General features: G+C 52.7%; 1 protein-coding gene across 1 annotated transcript in view; it reads right to left on the reverse strand.

Moving 5' to 3' along the window:
* Positions 1 to 8,223: 8,223 nt before the first annotated feature.
* Positions 8,224 to 10,840, reverse strand: part of Jph2 (junctophilin 2) — a 58,669-nt gene continuing 56,052 nt past the window's right edge. The window contains exons 4-6 of the mRNA XM_075962965.1: positions 10,083 to 10,804; positions 9,352 to 9,446; positions 8,224 to 8,579 (exon numbers count right to left, since the gene is read on the reverse strand). Of these exons, the coding sequence (XP_075819080.1) occupies positions 9,366 to 9,446; positions 10,083 to 10,804 (803 nt within the window). The 3' untranslated portion in view covers positions 8,224 to 8,579; positions 9,352 to 9,365. The remainder of the gene's footprint in view (positions 8,580 to 9,351; positions 9,447 to 10,082; positions 10,805 to 10,840) is intronic.

Below are 10,840 nucleotides of genomic sequence, written 5' to 3' on the forward strand. Positions count from 1 at the left end.
CAGCCGGGGCACTGTTATCATCCAGGCCTCCTGCACCTCCATCTTCCCGGCCCCTTGTACCTCCACCCTTCGGGCCCTCCTCCGCATCTCTGTTCTCGTACTTCATCCCTGGAGTTTCTGTGTGTGTCCAAGTCTCATCTCGCGAGAACATCAGACGGACTGAGTCCAGGCACACACTAACAGCCTCGTCTAAGTTAGCCGCTCTTTAAAGCTCATCTCTAAGGCTCCGCGTTCTGAGGCCTTGGGCACCAGGACGTCAACGTGTGGGTATGGGGACATTCGATCTTTTCCGTAGTAGTGTGAACGCTGCACAAAGCCACCTCCCCACTCTCCAGCACGACAGTTAGCCATAGTTATCTCTCCTTCTTGTCTCCAAACTCCACCCTCACGTTATGATGCTGGCCCACAAAATGTCGGTATCACTGCGCCAATAAACTATGTGAACACGAGTGGATTATAAACTCGGGTGACGCTGGACTGGGCAGGCAACAGAGGAAAGAGCTTAGAGAAGAGCATGGCTGAGCGGAAACACTGCTCTGCCAAAGGAAGTGTTTATGTCCAGTGTGCTTCAAAACATCTGCTAGCCACCCACAAAAAGAGAACTCCCAAGCTCTTCACCGCCATGCAGCCATAAGCACCCCTTCTACCTGACCGTCCCCGAGGATGTGGCTACAGGTGAGTTTGAAGGCACATACACAGACCTGATTTTGTATCCTGGATTTTTAAAAACATTTTTAGTTAATTTTATGTACATTGACTTTTTTTCTGCGTATATGTCTGTGCAAAGGTGTCAGATCCCCTGGAACTGGAGTTAACAGACAGTTGTGGGTGCTGGGAATTGAACCTGGGTCTTTTGGGAGAGCAGTGCTCTTAACCTCTGAGCCAGCCCCTTTTTAATTATTTGTTTATGTGTTTGGGCATATTGCCTGTTATGTATCTGTACACCGTGTGTGTGCCTGGTGACCCTGGAGACTAGGGAGAGGGTGTGGAACTGGGGTTACAGAAGGCTGTGAGTTGCCATGTAGGTGATGGGGATTGAATCTGTGTCCTCTGGAAGAGCAAATATTGGATTCTTATCTGCACAACACAGTACTGGCTTAAAAAATCTCAGAACTTATGTGAGGGACATATAGAATAAAGCAAGTAATAACTATGACAGGTTTTATTTTGAAATTAATGCCTTTTAGAGCGAGTCTGTGCTCATGTGTGAAGCAGTTGCGCCCCCTGGTGGTAAAAAGTAGGAACTGCACCTTACATAAATAACCCTGACGCTAAATTGCACACAATGTATTGGAATCCAGTTCTGACCTAAGCAGAGTTACATAGGTCATTCCCCTTCATGCTAAGCCTCCATATCCCAGTCCTCTCCCAACAGTTATAGCCACCCTGAAGTGGCCATGACAACATTATAATACCACTTGGCGCCCAGTAACCCTTATGAGACAGTGCCAAGACAAATCTATCCAGGCTCTGGCACCTTCTGGGCCCACACCGATACCCTTCCATCTGGTGAGCAGGTGAGACAGAAGAATACCCAGCTGGTATTGTTTGGTTGGATGGTGGATTGGTTTGGCTTGGGGTCTTTGGTTTGGGGATTTGTTTTCTTGTTTTTGCTTTTTTTTTTTCCACTGGGTGGCAATAAGGAAGGGTGACCCTGGCTTGGAGTCCCTAACCAAAAAAAAAAAAAAAAAAAAAAGAGTAGATCGTCGCAGACTCTGGAGATTTCACAGGAGTAAAATGTGCCTTTGGGGTATATGAAGTGCCACCCAGATTCCTCTCTTAAGCAGAAAGTGTGCCCCTCCCACCGAGAGTATAACTGTGGGGGGGAATGGGTCCACCCCCCCCCCCCCCGTGGTCAGGTTTTAAAACGTCATCCCAGAAATCAGACCAAGAAAGACTGAACTTACCATAGATTTTCCTCCCAGAAAGGAAGAGTTCGGGGTCACTGGGGGTGGAAGGTGGCGATACTTCAGTTACCTCCATTTGCCTCTGGCAACCTTGTCTGTGTGCCTGCCCCTGCTGTGGCTGCTTGGACAGTCCACTTCTCCAGGGACTGAGGAGGAACCCACATAGAAGGCCTGCCCGGAGCTGGCAGCCCCTCCCAGGAGATGAAGCGCTGGAAGCCAAGCCTGACTGCAGACTGCAGGGACCCTGGAGAGGACTCCCCGACCCAGCCCTACCCTCCTCCCACTCTCCTCAGAACACTGACGTCCTCTGTAGCACTGGTCACAATTGCTACCTTACAGAAACAATCTGTGGAGTCACGGTACGGGCCGGAAAATGGAGGCAGCTGGAAACAACGCTAAGTGGATCAACCCCATTTCAGAAAGACAAAGATCACATTTCCTCTCATTTGTGGGTCCTAGATTTTTTTAAGCTAAATTTTTTCTTTGACAGTTCATGCGTGTGTGCCTGTGTAGATGTGTGTGTGTTTGTGGCGTTCTGCATCTCTTACCCCTGCTCTCAATTACCCCCTTCTCACCTCTGTCAATGCTTCTCCCTCCCCACGAATCTCTTTCTCATACACACCTTTTTGTTTTGTTTTATGGCCCACTGAGTTTAGCCAGAGCTGTCTGTATGAGCACAGGTTCAGAACCGTTCAATGGAGCCTGGTATGTGTGTCTCACCAGTATGGACACATTTGAAGACAGGATTTCTTCCCTCCTAGGATCCACAAGTAGCCAATAGTTCAGCACAGAAGAATGGAACTCTAAGAGCCTAGTTTTTTAGACAGGTCTTCCCGTGTAACCTAGGCTGACCTTGGACATGCAATCTCCCTGCTTCAGCCCCACTGGAGATCATGAGTGTGTGCTCCCATGACCAACTTTCTCCAGGCTCCTTTTCCAGCCAACAGAAACATAATCTGTGTGGAAGGCAGAGGAGAAGGCCTCTGCTTGTTCCTAGAGCAGACCCTTCTTTCCTGCTGCCCTATGGGGAAGAAGAGCATGATGTCAGGCCTGCACTGACAGAGCCCTGTAGCCTGGGCTTACCATGAATACCAACCACCTCATTGTCTTCCCTTTAATCTGTGCACTTGTGGATTACCTGAACTTCACAGATGAAAGGACTGATGCCCAGAGGCGTCAATGATTGGCCCAGGGTCACAGAACTAGAAGGCAGTGGCGCCTATGTGAGTATCAGCCACTGTGGTACCTGATTTTTCTCCCCAGTTCGACATCTGCTCCTTAAGAAGCCACTCTTTCCACCTCAAAGTCAGGGGCCTGCAGCTATCTTTCCGCTTCTCTTATAAACAGAGATTGAACCCATGAATCCATTCCTAGGCTGATGGTGACTGAGCAAAGCCAGGCCGTCAAGCTGACACTCTACCCAGTCCTGATGAAGGGACCTAGTGGATGTGGGACTGGCCTTAACTGGCTCACGCTGGACCAGTTTACCTTTGTTTTTAATGTCTGCATTTTCTGAGCTAAATATAGCTCCCCAAAGTGCTTTCATGAAAGTGTGCAGAGCTGTATTGAAATCCCCAGAACCCATGAAAGACTGGACATGGTAGGACCGTCTGCAATCCCAGCACTCTATCTATGGACACAGTAGGGCCATCAGCAATCTTAGCACTCTGTGGACACAGTAGGACCGTCTGCAATCCCAGCACTCTATCTATGGACACAGTAGGGCCATCAGCAATCTTAGCACTCTGTGGACACAGTAGGACCATCAGCAATCTTAGCACTCTATGGACACAGTAGGGCCATCAGCAATCTTAGCACTCTGTGGACACAGTAGGACTGTCTGCAATCCCAGCACACTGTGGACACAATAGGACCGTCAGCAATCTTAGCACTCTGTGGACACAGTAGGACCGTCTGCAATCCCAGCGCTCTGTGGACACAATAGGACCGTCAGCAATCCCAGCACTCTATGGACACAGTAGGACCATCTGCAATCCCAGCGCTCTGTGGATACAGTAGGGCCGTCTGCAATCCCAGCACTCTATGGACACAGTAGGACCGTCAGCAATCTTAGCACTCTATGGACACAGTAGGGCCATCCACAATCCCAGCACTCTATGGACACAGTAGGACCGTCTGCAATCCCAGCACACTGTGGACACAATAGGACCGTCAGCAATCTTAGCACTCTATGGACACAGTAGGGCCATCCACAATCCCAGCACTCTATGGACACAGTAGGACCGTCTGCAATCCCAGCGCTCTGTGGACACAGTAGGACCGTCTGCAATCCCAGCACACTGTGGACACAGTAGGACCGTCTGCAATCCCAGCACTCTATGGACACAGTAGGACCATCTGCAATCCCAGCGCTCTGTGGACACAGTAGGACCATCTGCAATCCCAGCGCTCTGTGGACAAAGTGGGACCGTCTGCTATCCCAGCGCTCTATGACAAGCTAGGCAGTAGAAACAGAACCTGAGCAGCCTGTGAGCCGGCTAGCCTGGCTCTGCAGCAGCTAACAAGCCCTGACTTCAATGAAGTAGAAGCTAAGGTCATCCTAGGTGGTCTTCTGGCCTCCACCCATGTGCGTAGCACAAGGCACACACAGGCTAGCATTCGTCTGCAATGTAGATTCTACATGAGCATTCACACACACACACACACACACACACAGAGAGAGAGAGAGAGAGAGAGAGAGAGAGAGAGAGAGAGTTCAAATAGGCACAAAAATTTGAAGATTCTTAATTTCTATTTCAAACCTGTTCAAGAAAATCTTTTAAAAACCAGGTCTAAATTATTTACTCTAACATGTTTAAATTTTAGGGATACAAACTGGTAGCTTTGGGCCAATGCATGTGTCATTACCATTCTATACCAGATGCCTTCACATCCCCCCAGAAACTCACTCACACCTCTTGCCAGCCAACCCCCACCTGCTCTATGGCCACCACCACCCCTTCCAGGCACCCGCTATGCTAACTCTGTTACTCCAGCCTGGCTTTGCCTGTTGGAGAATTCCCTACCTCCACCCGTGCTGTTTCCATGTCTGCTTCTCTCACCGAACACAGTCGTTTTGAAGTGGGATCCTGTCGTCTGTCATGGCTCCTCACTGTTCCGTAGCGGATCCCTTAGTGACGGGCAGAGCCATTTGTTTTCTGCTTTGCCTGTTGACAGTCACATGAGTTTCTAGCTTTTGGCAGCGGTACCCGGAGCCACTGTGAACATTCTTGTTCACGTCTTCTTGTACATATGTTTCCATTTATTTTGGGTAAATATGGGGGAGTGAGAATCCTGGATCATAGGGTAGGTACATGTTTAACTTCAGCAGAAGCTGCCAGACTGTCTTCCCGGGCAGGCAGACAATCTGGCCAACTGATTTCAACAACCCATCTCACCAGCCAGAATAAGCCACCAACTGCCCTCCTTCCCAGAGACTACACAACTGGTCTGTGGGTTTCTGGAGGCTGCAGTGACTTCAGGAGCCACGTCGGCACTGGCCAGAGGCAGATGAGAGATGTGGAAAGATGACCACATGGTTTGATGCCCAACATCTTCCCAGCTCCGCTGCAGACCTCCCAGGGCCTGTATGCAGAGAAATTCTGAGATGCCCCAAATGTCGTTATGAAAGCCGGACTGCAGAGTGGGACAGAAGGGACGGTCATTAGTAACTGCTAAGGAAGGCAACAGAAAGACCCATTCCCAGCCCTGAACACCAGTGCCTGGAGGTGGGTCCGCGGGACACCACTGACTTCATATGAGCTTTCCGATGGCTAACGCCCCGGAGCCAGCAGTGAGAGGTTTATTGTGGTTAGCCCTCTATCCCGAGGCTCCCCCTGTCTGAATTCCCTACACTTCATTTATAGCCAGTAAGGGTTGGGTGTCGACTGCTATGGTTTCCCAAAGTTGTAGAAAACTGTCTTTAATGAAAAAGAATGTAGCGACCGCTTTCAGTCAAAGCACTGACTCTTCCCTTGGGCCTGCAAGCTTCCAATGGGCCACGAGAGAAGCCATGAAAACCTGGCCTCTCACACGGGGATGCCGTTCAGTTCATAGAATGCTTGCCTAACATGCACAAAAAAAAATTTAAAAATTAAAAAAAAACCCGGACCAATCCCAGCACTGGGAAAACTGAGTGTGGTGATCATACCTGTAATCACCACACAGAGGAAGTGGAAACTAAAGGATCAGAAGCTTCACGTCCATGTTGGCTACAAAACCCTGCTAAGATACCTGAGATTCCAGCTTTGAGAGAGAGAGAGAGAGAGAGAGAGAGAGAGAGAGAGAGAGAGAGAGAGGATATGTAGAATATGTGGTGCACTTGCCTTGTGGGTACTTGTGGGTATACATGGATGCCTGGGATTGGCATCAGCATGTCTACCTCAATTGCCCCTCCACCACATTTTTTTAGACAGAGTCTCTCATTCAACCTGGGGCGTGCCATTTCAGCTAAGCTGGCTGCCCAGCAAGCCTCAGGAGAGGAGCTACCGGCATGCGTTGCTGTCTTCCACTTCTGTGCAGATTCTGTTGATCCAAACTCAGGTTCTCAGGCCTGCACAGCACTTTACCCATTGGCCCAACCCTTCGGACCCTATCAGTCCTTAATGTGACGCTCATGGTAACCCCAGAAGTTAGGCAGGGTTACCCCCACTTTGTAGATGGAACACTATAAATGGAGGCTCCAGAAATAAAGTGTCCAAGCCAAGACTGCAGGCCAGAAAGCCTCCATCTCCAAGGGCAGGCTCTTGCTGCTGCCAGAAGCTAAGCAGAGCAGCCTTTGGAAAAAAGACTATGAGAGATGCATGGTCCTGGGCCTCTTCCAGACTGGAAGCCCCTCGGCTACCCTTAGTGCTTTATGGAAGCATCTTTAGAAAGAGGATGTGATGCAGTAGGACCCGCCACCTCCCAGCCTCTCCTGCGTCCTTCACCCAGCAGCCTCCACCCCTCATCCTGGACCCACAAGCAGACACCACACCACAGCTGGATCCGTGAGAAGATGCAGATTTATTTTGGGAACAGACTTGGCATCCTGAACCCTAACCCCTCATCTCATACCTCCTAAAAACAACTCTGGTGGCTCCGACAGTCACAAGCTTGTCCCCAGGGCTGAACCCAGACCCAGAGTAGAGCAAAGACCTCAGAGTCAAGGCCTGGGGCCTGTCATCGCCTGAGTAACCTCCACCCACCTACCCCCATTCCCTAGAGTCCAGGAAAACCCAACCAGAGGCAAAGTCCTGCCCACAGTGGCCGGAACAGGAGCATCTGCAGGTTCCTCTCTGTAGAAAAGCAATTCCAACCAAGTCACCAAGCCCAGCAGTGCTGGGAATAGCCAGCGTGACACTCAAGGAGAAGATGCCCAGGGACTGAGAAGAAAAGGAAGCTGAACCCCAATATCCATATTCGAGGCTGCTCTAGGAGGAGGCCTGGTTTTTGTGCCCAAGTCCGAGGGGTTTGAAGAAATGAAGTCAGAGAGTATCAGCAGCTTCCTCCAACTCAGCTTGGATGCCACTGCCTCCTCTTCCCTAAACGTGAGGGACCTGGAAACTATTTCCCCCCATCCTTTTGGAAATAGGGAACCACAGGTCCTGAGCTGCCAGGCTGCACCCAGGCAGCCCAAGGGCCCAAACACGCAGTGTGGTGCAAACGTCTTTAAGTGAGGTGCATGCAAGTAAACCTTCTGCCAAGCACAATTTGTTATTGCACAGGCTGTGCCCAGCTGGAGTCCAGACCGACTCCTGTCTTCCTGGATAATGCCTGTCTCCGGCTTCTCTCTGTCAGAGAATAAGCACCGGGGATGTAGCCCTTGACTTCCACAGGTTTCCACACCATGCTCCCCTGATCCCACAGCGGATAAGCCGATTCATAGTACATCACAGTAGCTGCAGCTCTCAGGCCTAGGACTCCTACACAATGACCCGGGGCCCATCAGTGACCCCCAAATGAACTCCAGACTCAGACTCACACTCAACATCGGGGGCCATCACCAACATGCCTTGCCCTCTTCCCACCCCACCCGCAGACCTCTTTGGTGACTCCCAGCCAGAGGCTCAGATGCTCAGGTGTCCCCTGCTGCTGGTCCTAGGGGATGCCAACTGGACTGATGGGACGATGCAGAGCATTGCATGCTGGTATATTCAGCGGGGCTTCTCCATTTCCTACACTGCCCTCCAGGACTCTGTAAACCCTGGAGCAGCATGGACGGGGGAGGTCTGCTCTACCACAGGCCCTTCACACCTTCACTACCCAAGCGACTTCCGCACCTGTCATCTTCCTGGGTGGCCTCAAGTCATCAACCAGAGGACTAGGTTGGTGGTGGCGTAGGAGGAAGAAATTTGTATTAATATCTTGCTTAGGTGACATCTCTCAAAGCACACAAAAGCCCAGGGAAGGGTGGCAGGGCAAGGCGAGGCAGGGCGGAGGATAGATGTGGGAGCAGGACAAGGGGCTAGGGACCACCCGGGCTCTTCTCGCAGCGCATCCTTTGCCCTGGAGGGTACCTAGACATTCTCTTCCTCGGGCATCCCAGCACCCAGGATGGGCTCACGGTGGCCCACTTTAACCATCCATGGAGTGGGCGGAGCAAGGCTTCAGGTCCACAGTCCAGTCCTCCTGGGACACCTGCTTGGCATTGCAGAAAGACAGATCCTGGCATCCTCAGTGGAACTCCTGGCTCTAAAGGAGATAACACCGTTCAGCAGAGGGAAACGGCTCCCAAGGCTGAGCCACGAGCTGGGCAGGGACCAGGATTCTGCCTTGCAAGGGAATCAGAGACACGCCCCCATCCCTGTCCCCTGATGGCCCACTGATCCCATCCCTTTCCTGCTATCTTCAGGGTCACTTCTCCGGTTCTTTAGATCCCAAAGTCGTCAGTATCTGAAGAAAGGGCTCCCAGGTGTCCAATGACACAAAGAATTTCCAGAGCTCAGCATTAGACCCCAGAGCTATGGCCACAAGGCTAACACTGCCCCTGGCTATTACACAGTGACAAAAACAAGAACTTCCTCTCTCCTGGGGCTGCCTGGAAACTTTCAGTCCACACTAAGCCAGGATCAAAGCAGGGCGTCTCTTGGGGAACACGGCAAAATACAGTGTGGCCAAGCTCCAGGCCTGGGCTGTAAGGTTTTTCCCAGCAGGAGGGAGATTTTCACAGCTGTGAGGACCTCTGTGCTTTAGCCAAAGCCTAAACTCCACCCTGAGGAGAAAACAGAACCAACTAAGGGCGTATGGAGGGGCAGAAAACAAAAGGCAGCCATGGGACAAAGTGGAGAGAGAGGGTGGAGATAGAGCTGAGTGCGTGGGAGCACACACACCAATGTGGGGGGTGTAAGGCCCATCACACCTGTACACTAAGGATGGGCGTTACCTAACCACAAGCTCATGCCCAGTACCATGTACCAAGCACCCCCCCACACCCTGAATTCCAGGCTCCACCCTCTGGCCATACCTGGTAGATGAGAGTCAAGTCAGGAGGTGAACAAATAGGATAGCCAGACCAATATTCAGCAGGATCACCATACAGATGAGGACAGTGTTGGGTACCTGAAGGCATGAAGGAAGGCTGTCTGAGTCCCCAGGGCCTCTATACACCTCCCACATTCCCAACCAGGTCACAAGGCTGGGTCAGTCAGGTCTTCTGGAAGGATCTTCCTAAAAACATACTGATTTGTCCTCAGTTGGCCCCTGCATCCTGGTCCAGCTGGAAGAATTCTTGGAACTAATTAACCCTTGAAAGGACATATGACAAGTAACTTGGAGGGCGGTCTGGAACCCCTACCACTCGCCTTCCCGATGGTTGGCTTTACTCTCTGCTGCTGTGCTGGGTTCCTGGACTGCAACAGAGGCCCAGAACTCAAGCCCCGTGGGGAACCTCCTCCACCCCCAGGAAGTTCTCCCTGCTGTATCCTGAACCGAGAGGTGACTGGTACCCTGGCCGAATGCCATAGACTCAGCAGATGCCCTCTATTGCTCAGTCTCCCACCAGCCGCTGCTCCTCTGCCTAGTGTCCCACTACCTCTGGAGTTGGCTCTTGTCCTGTCCTGCTTTCAGTTTCCCAAGTCATTCCTCTCTCCGCGCACGCACACACACACACACACACACACACACACACACACACACACACACACGCCTGGAGCCCCAGGGATCTCAGAGGCTGGCCTCTGTACGCAGCATCCTCACCTCCTCTACCTCCACCTCGGCCTCTGCCGCCAGCGCCACCTCCTTACGACCCTTCTTCTTGACCTTGCTCAGCCCTCTGGCCTCTGTCTTGCGCGCCTTGGCCCTGGGTTCTGCTTTAGGGACAATGGGCTTGGGCTCCAGAGTGGCGGTTGTGACGGGCACCGGACTTCGCGGCGCAGGGGGCTGCTCCTCCGGGGCGGTGGCAGAGGCCGGGGACGGGGGCGCTGAGTTGGATCCGGAGACCTCCGGCTCAGGCTCGGGCTCGTCCTCCAAGGGCGGGGGCTCGGGAGGCCCGGTGCGCACGGCATAGCTGTGGTAGCCACGGTACATCGCCACCTCCGGTTCCCGCGACGGCGCGGGCGGCGGCTGCAGCGCCTCAATGGCCATGTGCTCCGAGGCTGGACGTGCAGGACTGCGACGGCCAGAGCCATCAGATGGCGTTACGGGCCGGCTGCCCTCTCCACCGGGCTCGCCATTCCAGGCGCCCGGACTCAGCAGGCCGTCCTTGGACGCCCCGGGTCGGGGCCTCTTGGGTTGTGGGGGCGTCCCGGCCGGAGACGGAGGTCCGCCCTCGGGCTGCGGGGTCTCACGCTCGTGTAGCTGCGGGCTCTCCCGGGGCCGCTCCGGGAGGCCGGCGCCCGCACCCCGCTCTGGGGGCTCCAGCAGGCTCTGAGAGTTCTCCAGGATCTCCTGGAGCAACCGACGCTTCTGATACTCTGGACCTGCCAGGGACAACAGAAAGAAAGGTAGGCTTCGAA

Source organism: Microtus pennsylvanicus, chromosome 2 (assembly GCF_037038515.1).
Source record: "Microtus pennsylvanicus isolate mMicPen1 chromosome 2, mMicPen1.hap1, whole genome shotgun sequence".
Taxonomy (NCBI): Eukaryota; Metazoa; Chordata; class Mammalia; order Rodentia; family Cricetidae; genus Microtus; species Microtus pennsylvanicus.